The sequence below is a fragment of the Neolamprologus multifasciatus genome, chromosome 2 (genome assembly GCF_963576455.1).
Source record: "Neolamprologus multifasciatus chromosome 2, fNeoMul1.2, whole genome shotgun sequence".
NCBI classification, from domain to species: Eukaryota; Metazoa; Chordata; class Actinopteri; order Cichliformes; family Cichlidae; genus Neolamprologus; species Neolamprologus multifasciatus.
Window position 1 is genome coordinate 31,317,197 of NC_140440.1, and position 26,658 is coordinate 31,343,854.

The 26,658-nt window shown below is 40.8% G+C and overlaps 1 protein-coding gene across 2 annotated transcripts in view; it reads left to right on the plus strand.

Moving 5' to 3' along the window:
* The window catches only part of ccdc88b (coiled-coil and HOOK domain protein 88B), a 64,308-nt gene that overhangs the window by 17,896 nt on the left and 19,754 nt on the right, over positions 1 to 26,658 (plus strand). For both annotated transcript variants that reach the window (XM_085172394.1, XM_085172400.1), the window contains 13 exons: positions 1,755 to 1,901; positions 2,086 to 2,260; positions 2,490 to 2,605; positions 3,700 to 3,768; positions 6,581 to 7,285; positions 8,824 to 9,003; positions 11,589 to 11,929; positions 12,086 to 12,245; positions 14,075 to 14,446; positions 17,484 to 17,645; positions 18,616 to 18,893; positions 19,069 to 19,212; positions 22,965 to 23,151. In XM_085172394.1, the coding sequence (XP_085028520.1) occupies positions 1,755 to 1,901; positions 2,086 to 2,260; positions 2,490 to 2,605; positions 3,700 to 3,768; positions 6,581 to 7,285; positions 8,824 to 9,003; positions 11,589 to 11,929; positions 12,086 to 12,245; positions 14,075 to 14,446; positions 17,484 to 17,645; positions 18,616 to 18,893; positions 19,069 to 19,212; positions 22,965 to 23,151 (3,036 nt within the window). The remainder of the gene's footprint in view (positions 1 to 1,754; positions 1,902 to 2,085; positions 2,261 to 2,489; positions 2,606 to 3,699; positions 3,769 to 6,580; positions 7,286 to 8,823; positions 9,004 to 11,588; positions 11,930 to 12,085; positions 12,246 to 14,074; positions 14,447 to 17,483; positions 17,646 to 18,615; positions 18,894 to 19,068; positions 19,213 to 22,964; positions 23,152 to 26,658) is intronic.

Below are 26,658 nucleotides of genomic sequence, written 5' to 3' on the forward strand. Positions count from 1 at the left end.
AAAGAGCAGCTACAGTTATTGGAACTTTTACACCCAAATGAGATTTATTCCGAGGTACTATAACTGTTCAGGGCAAAAAAAAATGTGCTCATATCCTTGTGAAACACTTTGCAGTGTCCTCACCGTCACCTTCCCTGTCATTTTTGAGTCATCCTGCTTAAATTCAATATCAGTGTGACTGCTCATGTTAGCCGGAAGGGTGCTTTTTTCTAATGTTGTGTGTCGCCGAGAACTCGTTTCCAGAAATTCAAAATGAACTGTTGTGCGGCTGTAAAGAATCGGGAGGAAAAGGTGCTGAATGTTTACGTGTAAAGAAATAAAAATCCGTTTGGAAGGTCAAATTAGTTTCATTACATGTTGGGTTTTATTTGCATTTTTTATCAGTAGTGTCAACATCGTACTCACAAGTTGTTTGCAGCGATCTGAGTAAGTGTGGATTCTGCTAAAAATTACACCGAGTTGGCCACAAAAGGACCAGTAAGACATATAGAGAGGTTTGCGTGTGATTATTTCTGGTTTAACACCTTGTGGCTTTTTATACTCTTGTTAAACTGCTAACTTGTCTCACTAAAAACACAGAAAGTCTAAAACAAATCTTAAAAATGTGACTTAGTATTATATTATATTTTATTTTCCTTCATTTTGAAAGATATATTTTATCACCATGTTGTCTGCTTTTTCAGTTTTGCTTTAATAGGTTAGTAACGTGGATTTAGATATTAATCAGTATTACCTTATTTTTTATGAAGTAACTACTGTGAGTATGAGGATATAAAAATGAATATTTTTTTAAATTATATTACTATACTAATTGGTCTTGCTTATGTGGCCTGTTTAGTACACAGTTACATAATATTCAATATAATATACATCAGTTATAACCACTGCTGTTACAAGGTAATTACTAGGCTACTACTTTGGTAATTAGATTGTAATAACTTGCTGTTTCCTGTTATTAACAAGCTGATACTCTGGGTTTAAATTCACTTAATACAGCCTAACAAAAACATAATAAAATATAAATGTCATAATTTACAACAGTTTACAACTCTAACATTGGAGAGCATCAGACTGAGTACTAAAAGTACTAAAGTAGCCGGATACAAGCTCCAAAATAATAATAATGGATTGCATTTATATAGCGCTTTTTGAGAACGTCAAAGCGATGTATAATTCCACTATTCATTCACTCTCACATTCACACACTGGTGGAGGCAGCTACAGTTGTAGCCACAGCTGCCCTGACAGAAGGGAGGCTGCCATATCGCGCCATCGGCCCCTCTGGCCAACACCAGTAGGCGGTAGGTGAAGTGTCTTGCCCAAGGACACAACGACCGAAACTGTCCAAGCTGGAGCTTGAACCGGCAACCTTCCGATTACAAGACAAACTGCCAACTCTTAAGCTACAATCACAGTTGGAGATCATATTTTGGTACTTGCAATGTCTGCAGTTTGCTTCTCAGCTGTACGTCAGCCTCTCTGACTCCCTCAGCAAGACTTGTCTGTTACTGTGAACTGTATAATAAGGGAAAATTATATAGAAAATACATTCAGCTGACAGCTAAAACCATTTAAAGTTGCTTTGTGCACTTAAGTGACAGTAGAGAACTGAATGGGAGCAAAGCATTGATAGATATGACAGATTAGAGGAAGTTGCTTCAGAAAAAACCCCAGACTTGACAGAATACATGAAACGAAAACCGTGAGCACGTCATCGTGTTGTTTCAATCATCTCTGTTTGGTGCCCCCTGCAGGAGCAGCAGCAGCTGTGCGCAGCACTGCAGGAAACCAAAACGCTTCTAGAAGAGCAGCTGGCGGACGCTCGGGCGCGTTGCTCCTCCCTACGTGAGCTGGAGAGGGACAATCTTGTGCTGCGTCAGAGAATCATGGAAGTGGAAGCGGTGGGTGGAGTTTTTGCATTTCTGTCCATCCCGTACAAATGAGCTCTTAATTGAACTGAAGATTGCAGATTGTTCTAATATTTTCTTTTTTTGACAGAAAGGTTGCATTTCATGAGAGAACCCCATGCATGTTGTGTGGAGGACCATTGAAGTCTCTTGCTCATGTGTGTGTATGTGTGCTTAGGAGCGGGACACTGAGAGGCAGCGAGTTGATGAACTGCTGGAGATGAACATGAGCCTCGAGGCTGACCTGAGGCACAGCAGCAGCGGGGGCGGTGTCCTTGCTCCGGTTGTTGCACTTCCGCAGCGTTTCCTCCAATCAGAGCTGGAGTCCGACGAGGAGCTGAGTGAAGTGATTGGTCAGAGCACCCGCCTCTCTGCACCTTGTCATTTAAGACATGCTAATTAACTGATAAGAGAAAATATTTTGACGTAATACTTACCCACAGGTTATTAATCAACAGTAACTGAGCTCATATATCCATTTCTCTTTTTCTCTGTTTCTTTCCTCCACCTATCTGCCTCACTCCCTCCTTCTGTTCTTCTTTTTCTTGTTTTATTCTTTATTTCCTCCTCTCTGCGCCTCAGATCAGAAGCCCCTGAGCGTGGAAGTGGGCGAGGCTTCGACGCTGCGGCTGCTGGGAGCGGAGCAGGAGAACGCAGAGCTGAGAAGACGACTGGAGGAGCTGCAGGCCCAGCAGGAGGTCAGAGTTCAGAGGTCGCAAGTTGTGACTAATAGAGAAAAATTTCACCTTACTCAATAACAATAGTCAGGCAGCCTGTGAATTTTTAAATGATGATCAGTTAATACTAAAAGGGCCCAAAGTGTACCAAGAAACTATCTCCCACCTCTACCGCCTCCAGCCTGATACAAGGCAGGCAGGACCCATGCTTAAATGATCTTCTGTTGTCCAATTTTGGTGAACCCATGATCAAACCGTAACCTCAGTTTCCAACTTGTAGCCCAGTGTGACTCAATGTTCAATGTAATGTGCAGTCAGAGATGCTCTTCTGCATATGTTGATTGTAAAAAGGATTTATTTGAGTTACTGTTGCCTTAATATTACCCCGAAGCAGTCTGGCAAATCTCCTCTGACCTCAGGTGTAAACAAGGCATTTTTATCCAGAGACCTCCCGTTCACTCTGTATTTCATCTTTTTCAGACTATTCTTGTTAAACCCTAGAAATGATTGTATGGGAAAATCCCAGTAAATCAGCAGCTTCTGAAATACTCAGACCAGCCATTCCCCATTCAGAGTCAGTGAAATTACCTTTCTTCCCCATTCTGATGCTCAGCTTAAACCTGGGTGATATATCCCTAAAATACCGATATTTCATGGAAATGTGCTACTAGGATTTTTCTCACAATTTAAAAAATACTGAACAGCCTTTTATTGATGATTGCAGTTTGTAGCAGGTCATCTGCATGGTGAGTCGCGCAGCAGTGTGAATTGCTATATTCTGCTATGATATTTACATTAATCAGCAGCTTTAACTTTGTAGTTGTAACAATGTAACTTTGCTCGAGTGGTCACGGTAATGCACACAGACAGAAGAGAAATGACAACTGGATAACATGCAAATCAGGTTTTATATATAGTTTTCATTTCCCTTGCGTGTCTTGTTATTCATATGATCATTATGTTGGGAAAAAATATTTTTAATTAAGAATGTTTAATTACGATACTAGCAGGCCTGCCATCTCTGAATATATCTGAGTTGTTAAAGATGCAAATGAAGCTGGAAAAACAGGATGCAACAAATGAAGGCATTAAACACACATCTCCCCTCGCTGCAGGCTGATTCTCCAGATGCAAAGGATGAGCTGGCCTGCCTGGAGATGAAACACCAGGAAACGTTTAGGGAGGTGAGCACAGAGCAAACTGAAGGCTTTACCAAACAGTTACTGTTCTAACAATCATCTTTTCTTTTTTTTACCGTCACATTGTTGACTGGTAGTAAATTGCTCTGACGCTAATGCATTTATAAGTAATATTGCTTTTTTAGCCAATGTAAAAACCCTTCTCTGCCACATGTATTATGTAGTCATATATAATACATTCATGGCATGTGTGAGCAGCTTTGTGTTGTAGTGGAGCAGAATTCTGGTGCTGAATCAATTTGTTTTTATTTATCATCAGCAGAAAATTAGCTGCAGTATTCGACATTTTTACAAAAATAATGGCTCACTTGTGTTTGAAATGGATTGCTCGCAGACTCTACAACCCTCCTTCAGCGTTTTTCTTTTTGATTGTTTTTTTTTTTTTTTATTATTTCTACTCATTGTTTCCATCCTCCGGCTTGAGAATTGACTGTTTTGGCTGTCAGCCTCATAGCTTACATCTGCCTCTACCAGCAGCAGGAACAAGTGAAAAAGATTTAAAAATACAGTGTATGTTAGCCTCCCGACACCAGATGACTGACAGGTGGAGCTGGTGGACGCCATAAGAGAGCTGAAAGTATAGAAATATTGTTCTATGGTTCTCATTAACTGTTAGTTATTTAAGTAGTAAAGTGTGGTGAAATGTTGTGTTGTTATTGTTTGCTGGCCAATATGACAGAAGCGCAGGAATGAATGTTAGCTTAAACAAAGGGAAACATAATTAACTGCAGTTAATACTGCATTTAACTGTGTCCGGATAGCTTTGGGGTTTCCCACCAAATGAAATCTGGGGGCAGACGCTATATCCTTAGAATAATAATACAATATTTAGGGATTATGATAAAAAGGGATAATGATATTTATTTAAAAAAATATATATATATATACTGAACAACCATTTAGCGGTGATTATAACTTGTAGGTGGCAACATTTATCAGTGCAAACAAAATGAAGGGTATTTTCTGTCCTTCTTTTCCCGTGAAGCACTGTCACCGATGACAGCGGTACCAGACTAAGTTAATGTGTGAAATTGTTGTCACAACAAGGTACCGGCAGCAGCAGCACTATAGTGCAACTGTAGTGACGCAGTATTATATACAGTGCAACAGCACAAGTCAAATGTAAACACAAAGGTTGCCTAGGTAGTGTTATTATGAGTGTTTAACAGTAACTGAAGTAACTCAGTGTCACGGCGGGGTGCGCCGGTGTGAGGAAAGAGGTAGACCCAGATGCAGACACGGTGGAGACAAAACGTAGTTTCAAAAACAAAGCGAGCCTTTATTGGCTCAGATTGCAGAAGAAAAACAAGGAACTAGGGAAACTAAGGAGGCTATGAACACTGTGTTAACAAAAAGGCTGTGACACTCAGTGAAAAACTATGACAAACTATGAACACTGAGTAAACTAGAAAACACAGAGAAACAATGGAGTAAACCTATGAAAACTGTGGTGAGGTTAACAGACGATCTGACATTGACTGAGTGGAACACACAGACTAAATACACATAAGGAATGAGCAAAGGAACATGGGGAAAACAGCTGACAATTAACATAATGACAGGGCACGTGAAACTAAACATAACACGAAACTCTTTCAAAATAAAACAGGAAACATAAGGAGATCAAACAAAGAAAACTTGGACATGAAACATGGCAGAATGTAACTAGATAAACCGAAATGAAACTAGACTAAAAAGAATAACAAAACACCAAGAAACTCAGAATACTGGGTCACATGACCCAGGGCCATGACACTCAGCCTCTTCAACAAAGAGTGAAACAAATTTGTAGCGTGAAGATTCAATTCTGATTAAATGATCACCGGAGGCTGACACACTCCTTATTAGTTATTATTCATCTCTGGCTCTCTTCCACAGCATGTCTTTGTCCTGTCTTCCTCCCCTCACCTACCAGTCGGTCGCGCCATATGGCCGCCCCTCCCTGAGCCTGGTTGTGCTGGAGGGTTCTTCCTGTTAAAATGGAGTTTTTCCTTCCCACTGCCGCCGCTCATAGAGGGTCATATAATTTTGGGGGTTTTCTCTGTTTGTATTATTGTAAGTTCTTTACTTTACAAAATAGGGCAATTTGAGGCAACTGTTGCTGTGATTTGGCACCACATAAATCAAACAGAATTGAATTTGAATTGTATTTTATTGTTCACAGGCTTCTCTGGGTTTGTGTTGTGTGTGTCCCATACACATATGGCCTTGATTTGTCAGTGATGTCACAAGATAAAACTTTTTTTATAATGTATTATTGTATTATTGTGGACAGTGTGATTTGACATTATTTTAACACTTTAAAAAACTAATATTTTAAGTAATAAATAGTAAATATGTTACGATTAAAACAACCAATCTGAGTATGACACGTAAAAGACACGTGAAGGCTGTGCTTTACATTCCCTCAGATGAAATATGGTAATTAAATGTTACTCAGTTCACAACATTATACTAGAATTCGCGAATGGTGCTGTGTGACGGATCTCAGGCATACTGAGTTTTCTGTAGTTATTTGTGTGGAGGAGTGCTTTTATATTGTGTTGTTATAACCAAAGATCATTTAAATCGATCAGTAATTTCCCTGTCTGTCCTTCTCTCGGTTTTTCCCTGCTTCATTGTCTTTTCTTTTGTATTGAAACTGGATGTATTCTGAGGAAAAGGGGGTGATTTCAGTTTTCTTACCCACCATGCATTCAAGTTCAATCACTGTCAGCACATGAAAGGAAACAGTGACAAAAAGGGATATTCAAAGCTTTGAAATGTCTTTAAATTTCTCTCCAATTATGCTTTTCAGTTTCAAAACTTGAAGAATGAAAATGCCACTTTGAAACAGCGTCTGGAAAAGCTTGTGACCAAACTTCAACAACTAGAAGACAAGAGGAAGGAGGAAGGAATGAAGATGCCAGACAGAGTGGAGGAGGAGGGGAAAAAGGTGGTGAGAGGAATCCAGGGATCTGAATCCTGCAGGGGAGAGGGGGAAGGAAGGGTTAAGATGATGGAGGAGAAGGAGAAAAGAGGAGAAGTCATCGGGACACACCGTGAAGCAGGAGTTGGTGAAGAGATTCTTCATGTTCAGATGGGAAAAGATGAACCATGCAAAGAGGTGATCCAGACCAATAGAAGAGGAGAGGCTGAGGGAGGGCAGAAAGAAAGGGAGAAACAGGAAAAAGAAAGTGAGCCGAAGAAAGAAAAGACTGAATTACCAATAAGTTCAGAGATACAGAAACAATCAGTTGAAGATAAAGTAGAGACTATAGCTACACACCTGGCCGTATGTTCCCTGACTAGTCCTGATATGGAGCTTCTGACAAAACGACTCCAGGAGGCCCAGGAGGAGGCCGAAAGACAGACTAACGTGGCCCAGGACTTGCGCTCTAAGCTGGGAGAGCAGAGCAAGAAAACCTGGGAGGCTGAGCAGCGGCTGGTACTCGTCAAGGCTGAGCTGCAGCGTCTGAAGAAAGCCGGAGAAAGTTTGGTGGAGGCCCGCAGGCAGATAGAGGTATGGCTGGCTGTAGTGGTTAAGTTGGAGACATTAATGTTCGGTGAAGCAAGTGAAAACGTGGGCGTTATATTATTGTATAATTGTGTTTATAATGTGTTTCTTGCGTGCAAAGCGCCATCAAATGTTCCCGCTACAACACCCATAAAAAGCAAAAGCTGAAACTGATTTAAAATTGACTGCCAGCCACTTAATGATCGACTCCTTGTGCAGCTATAAACTGCTTTCAGGGCTAAGCACATGTTTAGATCGCTCCTTGGAAATCCCTCTCTGACCACTTGCAGTAATACATCTGTGACTCATGATGGATCTTAGCTTTCATCTTGAGAAAGAGAACATATTTTCTAAGGGAGAGTGGTAAGTGACAAATGTATTGGGCACAAACAATGGTAAATATAGAAAAAAAAGTCTGGGTTTTCAATGTACTGTGAAAGACGTCACTTTTAAACGTGTCACAGTCAGGGAAAGTTCACGCTTACAGTTACCGTGCAACTCTGCACTAACAGTCTGACCTTGATGATGGACAACTGTATAGAGCGCAGCACTGTAAGTGTTAAATAAAATGAACTTTTCCACTGAACCATGCTCTTTGGTCTCTGGGTTGCAGCAGGAGACCAGTTTCTTATCGCCAGTGAAGATCCTCGTCATGCAACGCTGAGTCAGTTTGATGCTCTTGGTGAAGTTGCAGATGTCTCACTGCAAGTGGTCAAAACATAACAATCCAGACTGCAGTGGAGCGCTGAAAGTGGCATATGGCTGCACAAACCAATGACTGTGAAAGAGATTTTTAAAGCTCACTCTTAAGTTATTGGGTTATTTTTGGTTATAAGTATGAGCTGCATGGAGTCATCCTACTACAAAATTGGTATCAAGTTTTCCGGTTTTTCCAGGTTTTTTTCATAATATTGTCTCTGATTATATACATTACAATTAAAGTAATAACAGAAACAAAGATTTAAAAAGTTCACACATCAGAATTGTTTTCAGCAATAACAGTGGCGTGGCACAAAAACAGCTTTTATATTGATTGTCATAAAAATTTGTTCAGCCAGATGAAATTTTTAATTTCTTTGGTAAGTTTCTGATCTACACTGTCATGATTATCATACAAAAAGGTGATTTTTGTACTTTACATTAAATGCATGATGGAAAATATTTGCAAACATGGTGGAACTTGAAGCTCACCAGGATGCTTCTGTGAGCATTTCTGCATTTCGCTCAGGGCAGCAGTGTGCCAGAGTAAAGCCTCGCAAAGCTGCAAGACTATCTGGGATTGTTTGTGCTTTTGCACACTCATCAAACCTGCAGTGCACCAACAACAGACTCTTTGTGTTGTTTGCCAGTTAACTGGAATTATTAGGAAATGGATTTACTCAACACTTCCTTTAAAGCTGTAGGTTTGTAGTTCTTTCCTAGAAATCATATATTTATACAAGACTCATTCAATTACTGGAAAAATAGAAGAATGTTTTGTAGTAATAGTAAATGCACATGCTATACATCGAGATTTCAGATGTTTCTAACTGCTTTTCTCTCAGGTTCTTCAGTCTGAGGGTCTAGTTATGGAGGAGGAGTTGTGTCGCTTACGAAGCCAAGCAGAGCTTCACAGGCTGCAGACCACAATCATCGCCACCCTGGAGGGAGAGCGGGCTACACTCGAGAGAGAAAGAGACACGCTGCGCAGCTCCTTGGACACCTTGCGCTCCGCCCAACGCAAGGTTGGAGAGTACACAGCCACAGACTTGCACACACAATATAAAGACGACAAATATGTCCATGAACATGGCAGATGACACTGGACTTAAGAGGGAAATAGAAGAAGAAGGGCAGATAAAAAACAGAAGAGTTCAAAATTTTCTTACAGTCAACCTCTGTGATCTGCTTAAATAAAAACATCCCATCTGGATTCCATTTAACCAATAAATTTCAGTATTTCAGCAAGCAAATTCCCTTACTGCACAACTCAGGCTTGACAACATAAAGTGGAACAGTTTTATTAAGCTGTCGGAGATGCATGTTAACATTTTCATCCACCTTATATCGAGCGAGCAAATCAGATTTGAACTGCAGTATTCCCATATTGACAAAAATCTCATCTGCACACAGAGGAGGGAAGCAGGTGAACGTTTTGATTCGGCTTATTCAGTGCATTTCTGCAGATGGAGATTCAAGCAGAAACCCAACTGAGAGCCACCTTCTTCAGACAGCCCACTTTGGGTCATTGAAGTCTTTGTGAATACGGTGCAATTTAATGTGCAATTTGCAGTAAAAATTTCAACACATAAGAAAAACTGCAAACTAAGGAAAAGAGCACTGCTAGGTCAGCATTAAAGAAATACCTTAAAAGGGATTCATAAATACCTCCCACTCGGAAAACGCTGTATATAACCCTCCATCTGATGGGGTAATATTCTTTGGTGACACCCTCCCAGTTTTTTGAAAGTGAAAACGTCAGTCTTTTTGTGGCTGTTTGGCCTAAAGGTCTACTAAAATTACTCTGGCTAATAAACTACAATTTTCTCAGCCAAGACTGGATGTTCTTTAACTGTACACAACATATAATTGACAACCTATTGTAAAGAAACAGCACGTTAGAACAAGTGTTTTCTGCTATGACGCATCCCAAAAACCTGTTTTGTGTACATTTAGTTGCTTGCATGAAAAAGTAGTGCAACTCTGGATAGGCTTTTCCTACCGATCTGCCACACTTCTCACGACATCGCATCGAACCAGAGATGCATCTTTAAAAAACAGTGGCTCATTCCTTTGATTTCTAAACACTAAATCCAACAGCACACTCTCATAATGTTAGAGCTGAGAAAGTACTCTGCTGTCACTTTGGTTTATGAATAAAATAACTTAAGTTGTAAACCAGCCAGACGTCAGCAGCAACTAAAAATTTGTTCATTTCAATATTTGATGTTTTAGCCCATGACACAGAATGGATTCTAGCTACATTCGAGGTAGACTTCACATTCCAACCACCAGCAGGAGAAGAGCCAGAATTCATGAGAATAAAACAGTGCATGTTAAATGAATCATGAAGTGTACTTCTTTCAGCTGTAGGTGTGAGTAAAATCAAAATAGGAACTCACGTCTCATCCTCGTTCTCCCTTTTGCTTCCCTGTCATTGTGTATGTTTACTGACCTAGTTTGTTTTAAAGCATTTTTATTTATTTTTTTAAAAACCCTCATATATCCTGGAAAAATTGATCAGATTTTCTGCTAAGTAATGAGATTTAGTCCACAATCTGGAGGACGCTGTTTTGTGTCTTGGAAATAACAAAAATCTACTCAATATGTTTTTTCTATAGGGCTTTGAAAGTGTTTCTGAATTGCATTGTTTACATCCACGTTTGATGATGTGGAGGGGTGCAGTAATGTGAAGTATGGTTATTCTCCCGTAGGCGGCAAAAAAATGTACATTTACTCAAGTGCTTTAAAGTACTCTTGACATCCTTGTACTTTCTATTTCGTCCCTCTTTATACATCCTCTTCACTAAAGTACAGGATTTAATAAATTAGGTGAATTTCCCTAACAGGATTTAAAGGTGAGCATTTTAACATTCAGGAAAATAATTATAGACCACAGTACTGCTTATACAGTAGAAATATCTAACCACTGCCATGTAACAGATAAGCAAACAGTTCCTGTTATTTATACAGAGTCCAATCTGCAGTTTGGTTTCAAGGTAAATTAATGTTTTTATTGTTTTTAATAGTCTGAAAACTTTTGAATTACTTATTTTTGAGCTGTATTTTTAAAATGTATTATTGCTGTTTTGATCCAATCAAATGCAAGGACCTAAAAGCAGGGCACACAGCAGGAGGCGGGACTAATGAAAGCTGTGGGAGCTACAGAAATCCACCAGGTACCAAAGATCTCAGAGTATGAGCAGATAAAGTGCCCAAGGTGCAATTAAAAGGCACAAAACTTAAACAAGGTCCAGCCCAGGTTGACTTGAGGACTTGTGAGGTGCACTGGGGCCTGGCCCAAAACAAACAATGCCGAAAGGAAAACAGACATCATGACAAATAACTAGAGATGGTACTATAAATACACAGAAAACCAACTCACTATAATAACACAGGGGAAACTAAATAGGGCAGGGAAGGCACATACAGATAACAGATGACTCTTAGAGTAAAGCAACTGCCAAAATTAAACAGGAAGTTACTATAAAATAACAAGAAACAAAAAGAGAGATTGTTGTCTGTTGCACTTTCCTCTGTGATTATCGGGGACTTATTTAAAGCAGGCGTTAAGAACCGAAATCATCCTTTGTGTTTTCTCTTTTGCCAGAGTGACCAGTTAGAGCTCACTACTCAGACTCTCAGAGCAGAGTTGGAGCGTCAGGGCCGCAGTTTGGAGACCTCACGGCGTCGCGAGGAGGAGCTGGAGGCAGAGCTCCGCGAGGCTACCCTCGAGGCTGAATCTTTGGCCAGGGCACGAGATCAGGCGCTGCTGGAGGCTTCACGGTTAGAGCAAGAGAAAGAGGTGTGTCAGTCTGAACTGGATGGCCAACGGAAGGAGGGCAGACAGAGAGAGAGGGAAGCGGGGAGACTGAGGCAACAGCTGGAGAGCACAACCCTGGCCCTGGAGCACAGCAACCAGAGAGCCTGTGCTCTGGATGCTGAACACAGGTACACACACTCCTAAGGACATGGAGTTAACCTTGATCATGCAGTTAACTTTATAAGGCACCAGAGACAGCACTGTGCTGAACAGTACATTTATCTTTAATGTCAACTCTGTCTTATGCAACCAGGGTCTAAAATGTGTTTGTGGTGTGTGTGTAGACGTGTGTGTCAGCAGCTGTCTGAGTCCAAGGAGCTCTGCGCTCAGCTGCAGGACCTGGAGAAAGAGCTCAGCTTTCGATTAAGCAGCATGGAAGAGGGTAAACAGCAGCTGCAGGAGCAGTATGCAGAAGCACAGGCCAAGATTAGCGCACTGTCCCAGGTGTGTATGTGTGACGTGGTACTTTAGTTCCTAACGGTAAGCACTGCTGCAGGGATGTGGTGGAAAATTCACAGGCAGCTCAGCAGGGGAAATTACTATTATTACTGAAATGAATTCAGTGTGTTCACACCGGAAAAATAATGAGAAATGCAGAAGATTCAAATTGTATTTTTTTTTTATCTGTTGATGGACACTGTGGTCCCTTAGCACAGAGCATAATGAAAATGGAAATGGTGCTCAAAACTGGAAAAAGGAAAACAGTAACACTTTATTGACTACAACATAAAGTGAAGTATGCATACTTAAAGTGTTTGTTTGGTTGCATTTGAGTGTGGATTTTATATACTGTGTGGCCACAACAGAATGAAGAAAATGATGTCGACCGCTTTCTGCTAACATTAGAAAAAGCTATAAAAATAAATACATTCTGAAAAACTCAAAATCTTATACAGTAAGTAAATAAACAACTATGTTTTAAGCTGAATTGCTATACTCATTTCTAGATCCATATTGTTTATTCTTTTATTCTATGTTAGAGTAGCTGGTGTGAATTCAAAATAAGTCATATATAATTCTTGTATAATGTAAACAGAATTGGTCCTAGTGCGGAACCCTGTGGAACTCCATAATGAGCTTTAGGATGGGAAGAGGATTCCCCATTTACATGAATTTACAATTGAAATCTATTAGATAGATAGATAGATAGATAGAGAGATAGATAGATAGATAGATAGATAGATAGATAGATAGATAGATTTCTATCCATCTATCCATCCATTCTAAGAAAACAAAGATTCAGCACTTGTTAGGCAATGTTCTAGTGGTGTATTCTAGTTGTTTATATTAGTTATTTGCCTACTAATTTGCTATCTAATTACTAACTTATACTAATTATGATATAATGTTATTAGATTGAACCACTCTAGGACCGCAACTAATATCAAACTACTCACATGAGGACTGGTTCTCACACAGACTAAGAACGTAGTGTAAATGGGTGATAAATGAAAGGAAAAACCAACATAAAGTTTCCTAGGAAGGTGTTGGATTACCACATATTAAACAGAACAGCTTTAATATTCTTTGCCATTGATTTCCCAAGAGACTAAAGTCTGGAGGGATGAAACACCACACGTTCACAACATAATCCCTCATTTGGTGTTTTAATAATAATGCTTGTGAGCACTGTCAAACACTAAAATGTGCTGTTGGTGTTGAGCTAGGTCGCAGTGTACAGACCGCGAAGCCATTATTTCCATATATATATCAAATCACTCTGACCTCAGTTGTCCTATGGATGGTGACACTCCCATGAAGACTGAAATGTTTTATCACTACACTGTGATCAACAACTTTGTATTGATTTGAACTGGGTTGTCCCTCGAAGGGGACGAGTGTACTAAGGAGAACATACATGGGTGCATAAGGACTGCTGAGTCAAACAAACTTTTGTGGGGAAACATGTATGTAGGTTTCGGGGCGATCGTGACTCAAGAGTTGGCAAATCGTCTTGTAATCGGAAGGTTGCTGGTTCGAGCCCCGGCTCTGACAGTCTGGGTCGGTGTGTCCTTGGGCAAGACACTTCACCTACCGCCTACTGGTGGTGGTCAGAGGGTGGTGCCAGTGTCTCGCCTCTGTCAGTGCGCCCCAGGGCAGCTGTGGCTACAATGTAGCTTGCCATCACCTGTGGATGACTGAATGTAGTGTAAAGCGCTATACAAATACAGGCCATTTACTGTTTAGATTAGGTTTTTTTTGTGGTGTTTACAGCAAGTTCCAGAGATTTTAATCTTTACACTTTCTCACTATTTCTTTCTCTCTCTTATCAGGATCTAACCCGCGAGCAGGCTCGTTCTGAGAAACTGGCCACTGAAGTGGAACACCTGAGCCAGAAACTACAGCGATCCGAAGCCGAGCGGCAGTTGGCAAAAGATTCTCTCCACCAGTCTCAGGAGAGAATAGAGTCTCTCTCCCAGCTCCTAAAGAAAAGTGAATCTCTGCAGTTAGAGACGAGGAGGGAAAGTGCAGAAGTGAAGAGTGCGCCTAATTCAAATTCAGAATCGACAGACAAGCAAGACATGTCACCTTTGGATCAAAGCCCCGAGGCTGCCAAAGGTTGTGACCTTTCCGCGACCCGCGATCGTTTCCCGGGGGAGGCAGAGAGGCATCTCAGTGAGAGGGTGATCGAGCTGGAAAAAGAGGTCTGTATTTGGATGTGTGAGTGGGTGTTTGGGGGTTGGTGTGGGGGCTCGGTCTTCCCTGTGAGGGAGATGATGTATATTATGTTAAAACTCTTACTCTAGGGATTCTCGAGGACGATCAGCTCACAGTGGGCCACTTCCCAGAGTGCAGCACTTTATTTCCAAAACTAGAGCTTTATCTCTGCTCATCGGTTTTAAAATGTCACCCCGGCTACTGTTAATCTTCCTTATCTCCTCTGCTGCTTTTCTGCTTAAGCTCTTACTGTCTCTCTCTCACACTCACACATACTCTCTAACATCAAACTGTGAGGGGCGCTTCCAGCATTGCCAAGGTCACAAATTTCACCCGGTGTGGCTCTCACTCAGAACGTTATTACGTCAGTGCTTTCAGGTTTTGTACAGTAGATTAGTCTAGATGAACTGAGGCACAAACAGATCCGGGCTACATCCTGGTCCCACTTACACTTATTAATGCACAAACAACGATTGCGGATGGAGACATCTTCACATCTAAAAATGCAAGAATGCTCTACTTAAGTAAATAGAATTAATAGCTGCACTGTCCTAAAATATTAAAAGTGGAAATTATGCAGGAAAATGGCTCCTGTGTGTGATATAGTGTGCAGGATTGTTAATACTAAAGCTAAAGTAGCATTTTAATGTTCACTCCTTACTGGCTGTAGCTGCTGGAGGTGGGAGCTCATTTTCACCTGTTCGTACAGGCTTGGTCATAACTGAGTAGGCACCCCCTCGAGTGTCAAACAATAAAACTGGGTAGACCTGTCATCATGGGAGAAGAAACAAAAAAGTATTACCTCCTTCTAAGCTTTTTTCTTTTTTGCTTTTCTTGAAATATTAGGGTTAAATCTCACCTTTCTGGCCCCCTGGGTTTCTTATAAATGAAACCATATGAGAAGCTGAGATGAGAAATCACTCTTTGGTGAAGCATGACACCAAGTTTTATCATAAAGCATCACACGCTAGAATCATTGGTTTTTGTATTTCACAAACTGATGCAATAGCAATATTAAGATCAACTGTAATCTGAAGCAAAGAAGCGAGACCCAACAAGTCTTTATTGGGGTACACAAGTTGCAGAAGTGAGGAGGATGAGGTGGAGCAAAATCATGGAAGAGCTGTGCTGGCAGAGGATGAATGAATATGGCGAGCATGGCAGTTAGAGCAGATGGGCAGGTGAGGGTGGCTGTAGCTGTAGAATGAAAGCTGGCCCAAGCTGAATGGTGTGAAGTTGGTAAATAAACACGGGGAACAAAAGCTAAACTGAAGATGAAGGCCTGACGTAATTACCACAATAGCTCTGTGGTGGAGTTGGCCTGAAGTGCAGGTTGATGAGTAAATGAACCACCAATCTGCACACTGATTGGGAGAACGGGAGATAACAATCCATGTCTGGCACACACAAATAGAAACAAGACAAACAGGCAAGGAAAACAAACAGGAAATAAGACGCCTGTGAGCAGCAGTTCTCTGGGAGAAAATACCTTGCTGCTGCCAGAGGTCAGAGGAGAACAGCCAGACTGCTTCTAGCTGATAGGAAGCCAACCGTAACACAAATAATCAAATGTTACAACCAAGGTATGCAGAAAAGCATCGCTGAAGGCGCAACCTTAAAGCAGATGGGTTACAGCAGCACAAGACCACACGGCGTGCCGCTCCTGTCATCTAAGAACAGGAAACAGAGGCAGCAGTTCACACAGGCCCGCCAAAATTTGATGATAGAAATGAGAAAAATGCTGTTTCATCTGATGAGTGTCAGATTTGTTCTCCAACATTTGGAAGGTAGGGTTCGGATTAGGCTAAAATGAAATGAAAGCATCGATCCATCCTTCCTTGTGTTCAGGCTGGATGTGATGTGAGAGGGTATTTTCTTGCCAGAATTTGAACTTCTTAGTACTCCTGAGTATTATTTCTGACCATGTCCATTCCTTCATCATGATAGTGCACTCATCTCCTCATGGCTGTTTCCAGGAGCATAACGGACCATGTCACAAAGCTCAGATCATCTCAAACTGGTTTCTTGAACATGACTGAGTTCACTGTACTGTAACCATATCTCAATCCAGCAGAGAACCTTTTGGTAGAATTAGCGAAATCTGCAGCAACCGTGTGTAAGTGTATCATGCAAGTTTGGGCCAAAATCTAATAGAAATATTTCCAGCACCTTGTTTAATCCGTACAACGAAGAATTAAGGAAGCAGTGAAGGCAAAAAGGGGTCTAAGTCAGTGCTAACAGGGTGTACCTAATAAAGTGACCAGTGAGTGCAGTTATTTTGTGCCACTGACATCAGAAGGGAGAGAGCTAGGATGATGAAGTAGGAGAAGAATCTAAAAGTGACTGTAATAAAAAGTAGAAATCCCCTGTGTAGCACTATGAGTCAGTCAGCAGTACATGAAAACTCCACAGTGGGGGAAAAAATAACAACACCACACCAAAACTGAGCTCTAGACTCTCTAGACGATGCACACATGAAATGTGTTGTCGCTCTTCCAGTACTTGCAAATAAAATGTTCAAATAAAATCGTAGCGTAGGGGGAGTACAGCTGACTTGTTGTTTGCACCAAGTTAATTTTAATTTTGGGAAATACACCAGATTTTACACCCTCAGCAATTTAAAAGGTGGTTTTCTTTTCATTTCTAAACTACCCGCCTCTGTGCCAAATCAACACATTTATTTATCAGAGCAGATTGCACCAAATCATGTGTCGTCAATAAAGTCGCAGATTTTCTGATTGGACCATTAAAGCCTGTGGAAAGATTGCACTGACGGAAATCTCGCGTAAACAACAGATGTGAACTAATGAAATCTAATTTGTAACATTTATGTCAGACACAGGAGGAATTTCATCTCTGTGTTTATAGAGTGACACAAATGTCGCATAAAGATGCTACCTGACTGAGAGCACTTTAAAAGGTCAGCGGCAGAGTCTGACCATGTTCAAATATTATGGATGTTTCCGGAGCCAAATGTAGCACAGACATTATAAAAATGAAAGAAGAGATTTTTCTCCCCCTCAGAAAGCGGTGGCGGCTGCAGAGCATGAGGCTTTGCTGACGAGATTGTCTCAGTCCCAGGAGGCTTGTAAGCACCTTGAGGAGCAGCTGGAGGCTCTGCGTCGGAACTCCCTCAGCCTGCAGGACTCCTGCACCAGACTGCAGACGCTCAACACACAACTACAGGTGACCTAACACACAGACACAGAGCGTGGTTATGGCTGAAGTTGATTTGTTCAAAATCGCACATCGTTTTTAAACCTTTTGTCTTCCTAAAGTGAAACGCATTCAGTCTTTCTGCAATGAATTTTGACGTAAAGTGCGCAGGGACCTGTTAAATTATTGGACATTATTTCATATTTGTATTTGCTCTAATGTGGGGAGTAAGATGACAGGCTCAGTGCCAGTGTCATGTCTGTGTCTGGCGCCAGAAGCCAGGTAGATTAGCACTGGCTAAAGAGCAGAAAACTAGAAGAAACGGCCCATCTGGCCCCGTCCAAAGGACAAAAACTACCTACCAGGTTTTTTAAAGCTTACTAAGTATTCTGCTGTAGCCTATTTGATTATCTCCCTCACTTAAATATCCTTGTATCAAAGGGTTACTGCGATCCTTTATGTCAGACTGTCCGGTTTGGGATCATAATGCCTCGGTGTCTGACATAAATTTATTGTAAACTGTTCTTATTGGAATTTGTTGCTCTGAGAGAAAGGACAGCTGTGATGAATGTCTTCATAAGAGATGGAGAAAATATTCCTGTGAAGAAACGGGTAGTTAAACAGATTCTGTGATCCGTTTTTATCAGATTGATGACCTCATCTGATGGAGGATACAGGAAATGATCCGTTTTTTAGATAACAGTGGCCAGTCGGAGTGTTTTTAATTCATTCTGCTGACTGGCTTGTGATTGCTCTGGCTTTATACTTGCTATCAGTCTATTTATAAAACTCAGCAAGAAAGTGAAAACTACCAAAATGTCAAACCATTTCTTTAAGCGCCCAGTGCTGCACACATAATATCTTGTTTAGACCCATGGCAAAAGGTTAATAAACTAACTTTCAAGCTTGTTGGCTTTCAGCTCAACCTTTTGAAATTGCTAAATTACAGACATGGTCTCTCTGTTTTCTGTCACATACACACACATACACACAAACATAGGTGGAGCAAGCGTCACTGAGCTCCCAGCATGCAGTGCTGCTGGCACGCTGCAGCGAGAGCGAGGCGCGGTGTGCCACCCTAGAGGCCGAGTCCAAGGTGTGGGCGCGGGAGAGAGAGGAGTCCGCGGCTAGAATGGATGCTCTGAGGCGGGACCATGAAAGGATGACGGCGTTGCAACAGCGTCAGGAGGTGGAGCTGGAGGAGCTGGTGGAAAAGCACTCTCAACTGAGGAACAACAATCGCAGCCTGGAGGCCCAGCATCGAGAGCTGGAGGGCAGGTACAAACACTCACTGACTTAAAGACACGAAATCTTCACTTTGAAGATTTGTGACATATTTTCCATGTTTGAAAGGACTTCTCCCCCAAAATTAAATGTGCACAAAAACATCTCGATCTATGAAAGACACACGTCATGTTTTGTTGGAGGTAAATCCTGTGCTTGAAATATTAAGGTACAAGGAGCTCTTGGATGGCAAAACCCAGCTGGAGGAGAGAGAGCGGGAGATGAAGACGGAAAGAGAGAAGATGGAAACGGCGGCCCAGAGGAGGCTGGAGAGAGAACGAGAGCTGGAGAGGCTGAAAGAAGACAATGACAGGTAACAAATCCAGTCGGGGATCTGATCATCCTTTCACAGCACTCGTGTTCATTTGAATACAAGGAGCAGCAGCAGCAGTAATGTCTCTATATGAAGCACAGCGAGCAATACAAGAATCAATTTGAATGCAAATGTGCTATATGACGCGCAGAATGCCTTTTTGTTCCAGATCTAAATCCTCTGGGCTGAGCACGAAAAAACGAAGTTATAATGCAAAAAAAAAAAAGACAACCAAAAGAGATAATAATAATTTTTTTTCAAGTGTCTTTCTAAAAGCAGACACGCAACAGGTACATTTATGAAAAGCAGCCTTTTAATAAACCATTTCCTTCGTTATAAACATTTTGTGTCTTTTGAAGCCGCAGATCAGGCTTACTGAACTTCGAGACCATTTTGAACACTTCTCATCATATTTTCTCTTAGTGACTGATTGATATACAGTATGATAATAATGGCCACAATCATAAGATACTTGTGTGACATAATTAGTTAATCAACCATCATCATCTTTTTGATGCAATTGATTACTGACTGCTTCTTGCAAATACGTGGCTGGCAAAGCAGGGAAACAAAAACCTCCTTTGGTGGTTTTTAGACAGCATTTAACTAAAAATACTGTACAAAACACAAAAAATACGATATTAAATAGATTAAAATTAGACTTGTGTGTAATGTAACAATTCATTTCAGTTGTTTGAGTAATTTCTTGACAATGGCTATGACCTATTTTTTGAGGAATATATTAAATGATGGGACGAATCAGATGTAGTGATGAACCTGCAGATTCTGCTGCTCCAAAGTGACTTTCAGCTCATTGTTTACTTCTCTGGCTGTTTTCTGCTTTGGTTCAGCCGCAGCTCTCTTATTGTCTTCTTTTTTTTATTTCAACAATAACTGGAATTTGTAACAGAAAGAACATCTCTCGAAAACATTGTACACTACCTGCTCAGTAGGATGCCAAACTGCAGGCGGGCAAGGTTAGCGACTAGCTGGTAAACATATTAAAACTGAAGAATCAGACGTTCCAACCAGGAGTTGTTATAACAATTCAAAGAGAGGGAAAGTTCCTCGGATAGACAGGAACAACTTTAAATAAAGAGTAACGTTGCTCCATGGCTGTGGTTAGTTAAAAAGTGGCTTTAAAATACCAGTGTTGTATTTACCTAACATAACTTATTTCTTCTGGCTAAAAACTCATTTCCAGAGTCTCAAAACACCTTTTTACACAGTAAATATTTTGAATTGTCACAGTGGGGAAAGCACAGGTGGAATTAATAACTGCCTAGTAGCGCAAAAACCAGAACATCCCCAATGTGGAATTTAGCCATGTGTGCCTTTCCTGTAGTCAAACTGTCCAATGTGAGCACTTTTGTTTTCTCTGTTTGCAGTTGAATTATATTTGGCTTCTGAACTGTACTCGCTGGCCATTTTATTAGGTACAGTTGTTCAACTGCTTGTTAAAATCAGCTGATCATGTCAGCAAGTCAGTGTATTTGAACTTAGTCGAGACAACTTTCTTTTTTTTTTCTTTTTTTTAAAAATGTTTATTTATAAGATTTTAAGTTCAAAGTTACATAACGTCACACCAGACAAAGGACATAAGATTCAAAAACAATAACATTTAAGCACAGAAAAAAAAGAAGAAAAAACAGAAACCAAACACAACAAAAAAAAAGACCCCAAACAGGAAAACAGGAAAGAAAAGGAAAAAATTAAAAACAAAATAAATAAATAAATAAATAAAAATACACCAGTTAGCCAGTACAAATCAAAAGTTCAAAAGAAACACCATTGTCCAAAAAAGATGATCGTCTGTGTGAGTTTAGACAGGGCAACAGAGAGTTCACCAAGACCAGAAGATGTGGGAAACATGTCCCGGATGGAATCAGGGTCCAGCAGAGGTGCAGTTTCACACAAACACAAAGTGCAGTCAAATGGGTTAAAGTTTATGTTAAATTCCCATTAATATGATTGAGAACAGGGCCCCAGAATTCGACAAACTTAAAATGGGTGTCAGCCAAACGATAACGAACCTCTTCAATATACAAACAAGCAATCATCTCACGTAGCCAAACCCTGAACAATGGAGGAGCTGGTGATTTCCAGGCTCTAAGAATAAGTCTTTTAGCTACAATCATGCCAAACATTAAGGCTTTCTGAAGAGGACGTCTGAGTGCCAATGAGGTTAGGGAGCAGCCTAGCACTGCAAGTACACCATCCGGCTCTAATTTTAAGTCATAAATCCGGTTATACATATTAAATATCTCTGCCCAGAAACTCCTGAGTGTGGGGCAAGACCAGAAAAGGTGACCAAGGGTGTCGAGACAACTTTCTGAACTTCAAACTGAGCAGCAGATGGGGAAGAATGGTGATTTATGTGACTTTGAACATGGCGTCTTGTTGGAGTATATCAGAAGTGGCTGATCTACTGGGATTTGACCACACAACCATCTCAAGGGTGAATAAAGCAACCTGATATCACAGCATGAAATGGATACGCATGCAGAAGTTGTGGTACCAGCAAGTGAAGATAATTGATTTAAGTAACCAAAGTATGAAGGTATGAAGTATATTCCAGAGTGTTTCTGTGCCAGAAATGATTCCGCTAGGTGGCTGATATGTTTTTCCATGTAAATGTGTTAGTAATGTCTGTTTAATTGCTTTCCTGTGATTATTTTCACGTTGGGTTGAAATAAAATATCTACCTCTGCTGGTACTGCAGCTTACACAACGTCTGCATCCATTTCACGCTTTGGAGAGACACAAGCGTGAAATCACGTTGAAAACATGGTGGACCAGGCTGTCATGCATGCTTGTATAAAGGTCAGAAAAAAAGAGAAAATATCCAGTGAGCAGCAGTTCTAGGTTCAAGGTGAAAATATGTTGTTGATGCTTAAGGTCAGAGGACAATGAGCTACGTAGGAAGACAAAAGTTTGTCCAATAACGACTGATCACAAACAATCGCCAGAATTGGACAATAGAAGATTGGAAAAATGTGATCTGTTCTGATGAGTCTGGATTTCTGATCCACCACGTTGATGGGACGGTCAGAAAATGGCATGAACAGCATAAAAGTATTTCCTCTTCTTAATACCAACTGAGCATTTTTTTTTAAAACAACAGCCTACCTGAGAGTTACGCTGACCATGTCCACCCCTTTATCATTTATTCATTTGGCCAAACAGAACAACTTTTGGTTGTAGTGGAATGGGATGTGCAGCAGACAAACTGTGTGATGCTGTCATATCAATATGGACCAGAATCTCTGAGGAATATTTCCAGCACCTTGTTGAATCCATGCGATTAAAAATTAAAGCAGTTCCGGAGGCAAGACAGGGTCCAACATAGTATCAGCGTCTACCTATTAAAGTGTGTGTAATATAAAAGTTTGAAACTGAACTTGAAGTTTCTACTTTAATATTACTGCTACTGATTTGTTTTAATGTGTATAAAATACTTACCTCCAAAATGATTATGTATAATTTTCCCATCAGTGATGTTTTCATCTTATTGCAGACTTTCTGTCCTCATTACACAATGATACAGAGATGATTACTCCTTTTTCAAACAACTCCGAATGAATTTTCTCTTTAAACATTTTGTCCGAGATAATATCTGTTTGTTGTTGTCTGGCTTTGTGTAGACTCCTTGTTTTGGATAATAACACAGTGATCTTCAATCAGAGAGTAAACAGTGACACAAAGCACTTTACGAGAGCGCATAACAGTGGCCGTGCGTGTCGATGTTGCAGGCTGCAAGCCCACCAGAAGGAGTGGTTGGCGTCGCAGGCGGAGCTGCTGGCTCAGGGCTCGGTGCTGAGGGCAGAGCTGAACGCCTCCCAGCTGGAGAGGACTCGGCTGGAGGGCGAGCTCAGTGCCCTGAAGGAAACACACCAAAGCCTGGACCTCAGCAACGCTCGGCTTACCAGCCAATATCAGGTATGAGCTGATACACAGAAATGCATCCACACACACACACAAACACCAACACACAGCAGATACTGGTGCCCTCTATGCAAAATAGGATTAAGTGCTTCACATTTGAGACATTACCCTCTTGAAATAAAAGAAAATGCATCTAAACCATCAATGGGCAATTAAACAACATTTATTATGAATTCACTGCAAGTTTTAGAGAGCATTTTACATAGTTCAAGTCTGGGTTGAGCATGTCTCATATCATCAGTGGAAAACAATGGCTGACTGATTTCTAATACATGATACAAAGCCAATTTCAGCTTGACATATCAGACAAACGTGATACATTGGTCCAAACAGTAAATGAATACCAAGTAGCTAATAAAAAGCAGGGGCATCTTTTGCCTTCTAAACAGCTTTATCCTTCTGCGCAGTGCTGTCAAGCCATCACTGAGTATTGTTAAAATAGTTTGAGGAGAGCAGACAGCTGACAAAAAGGGAACCTCATGAAAAACTACTTCATCTAAGTATAATGTTGGCTGTTAAAGTTTCTGCTCAAAAATGGAGGACAACTCCTGGATCTACTTAAATGATTTATTGACAAGTTCAAGAAACTGCAAACGTCAATTGAGGGGCAAAGAGGTGGGTCTGTGGGAGGGAGAGGCAGCAGGCAGGGTATTGCAAACATAAGTAAATGTAGACAGGGTCAGTGGTGGTGCACAGGAGGAGATCTTGCTGAAGCAGAGGGGAAAAAAAACACGGGTCATCCCAAACGGAAAAAAACACACTTGAAATCTTCAGGAGACTACATCGAGTAAACACTAGAGAGCTTGAACAATAACTCCACTCAGCCAGCAGAACGATCTGGTGCGACTGGTTGGATAGAGAGGGGTTTAAATGCAGAAGGAGAGTGATTGATGATTGAGCCAGGTGAGACCAGTCGCAGCCACACCTCTGCAGACAATGCAATGCTGAGAGGTAGGCAGAAAGTAAGAGCCAAATGATGAGGAAAATGATGAGGCAGGTCGGCGCTGGAGGTGAAAGGGACCACAAATAATCAGATAAGCTTAGCTTAGCATGAAGGTTGCATACAAGTCAACAGCTACAAAATCCACATACCAGTAAATTAATGGTTCAGTGGCTTATATTGCTTTTGATGTGAGTTATTGGGAAGTAATGGGCAGCTAACAGTGAAGTAACTCCACCCAGCCAACAAAGATTAAAGATTAGAACATACAATGAATAAAAAGCAATAATGTGTTAATGAGTTTCAGATGTTGTGTTGGGAGGTGTTTCCTCTTTAAATTTAATCATTTTCATGACCGATCGCTCCAACAGTTCAAGTGCTAAGATGCTCGAGGCTGGTGGCCCCAGGATACAGTAGATTCCCCTATATAAATATGTAATAACAATCAAGCCAAATTTGCTGCCTGCTGTGGACAAAAACACTGAATATGCTGTCAGTGTTTGATAATAACTCGTCTAACTATTAGGGATGGGAATTTAGAGATTTTGATTCCATTATCAATACAACTTATCGATTTGATACCTTATTGATTCTCATTGGTTCTGCTCTGAGATTAACCGTTAAACAGCATTAAAGACATTGAATGTGCGCAAATTAATTGCATACTGTGTCATGAAATGTTTGTTTATGTTGGGGGTATTTTCCTTCTTTATTGTGATCTGTGTTGGGGTCATTACGTATGCGTTTTACACACAGATGTGTATGTACTGTATGTGTACATCTGTGTATTACACATATAATGTATTACACTTTTCTTAAAAGTAATGCGGTGTGTTACTTAAATATTCCCAAGAGAAAGTCTTTTGCTACACTACTTTACATTAATTTTGCATATTTTTTATAAAATGACCTGAAATGCATTGTCTCATAATTACCAGTTAACAATATAAACCTGAAGCAAAAGCCCCAAACACCAACACAAATCCCTATCCTAATGAGGACAGACATACGGTCTTTCTCATAGTATTTAGGTATTAACACAAAGCCGACAGCACAAAACAAAGATGAAAACCATACTTTAAAGATACTTTAAAGCGATCGCCACAGTGATTCTACTGTAGAAACATGAACAGGTAGAAATGGAGGCTGGAGCCTGACTGTTGAACTTCAGGGTCTGGCTGCTGGGTGGGGTCAACATTCAATCAGCTTTAACATCACTCTGGATTCTTGGCTAGCTTAGCGTTAGCATGCTGTCTGTGCAGGTGTTTGCAAAGAGCTGATGTTGTGTTAGCACCAGTGTTGGGGAGTAACGGAATACATGTACCGCCGTTACGTATTTAAAATACAAAATATGAGTAACTGTATTCCGTTACAGTTACCGTTTAAAAAGGTGGTATTTAGAATACAGTTACTTTGTTGAAATAAATGGATTACACGGCGGTACTTCCTTGTTTCATATTGTGGCGGGTCAGGACTGTTTGGGTTTTGTTTGACAGCTACGTTCTGTTGTTCCAGGCGGCAGCGTTACGGTTGCCATGGTTACAGGGTGCCGCTCTCGCTCTGCGTGTTTCCTGGGTGAGAGAGCGCCTGTTGTTGTTGTGCTAAGCTAATAGGCAGAATGCTACAGGCTCTAAAGAATGTAGCCTGATGGGCTGTGTAGTCCGTGCTGCAGGGAGAATGGACTGCCATACCCGTTATGTGTCTGTGAGCGAGGGAGGGAGAAAATGGAAAAGTACGAGCTGTCATCGAGCAAAAACAGGAGCTGGAAGCATGTAAATATAATAATAACCACTGCAGCCAAGAAGAGTGCCTGACGAGCCCAGTTGTAAGTAAGCTATTAAGACTCGACTGTACACCGTGTTCGTGTTTTCCTCCAAAAACAATAAGTTCCGTTGGAGCAGCCTTTCAACGCCTCTCTCTGTCTCTCACTGTCTCTCACTAGCAAAGGGACCCAGACAACAAAGTAAAGCTAGTTTTCAGCTACGAGCCCGACACAGAACCCACCGTATTAGCCAGAGGTCCCTTTACTACGGTTCGGAGCCGCGGACCTTCAGTAACAGTAATAAATCACAGCAATAGTACATTCATGTAGTTGTAAACAGCATGATAATATATTAAGTAATCCAAAGTATTCAGAATATGTTACTCTCATTGAGTAACGTAACGGAATACGTTACAGAATACATTTTGGGGCATGTATTCTGTATTCTGTATTGGAATACATTTTAAAAGTAACCTTCCCAGCACTGGTTAGCACTATAGTGCAGTTGTTTCTGTCCTGGATACAGTTTCCACTTTACCATCGCACTCTTGTCCTTGTGTGCAATAAAAATAAAAGTAATTTCTCTAACCACATGAACTGAAATCAGCTGACTGTAGCACAAGTTCAAATGTAACCAACAGGCAAGCAGACTAACAATTACAAGGAACTGAACTACTGGGAACCAGTTCTCTACAAGAATTAAAACTTTCAATCTTACAAGGTTGCAGGTTGCTATATTTCATTAGACCTCACTGATTACAGAGTATATCCCACGTGAGTATTTAGGCTAATGCATTCA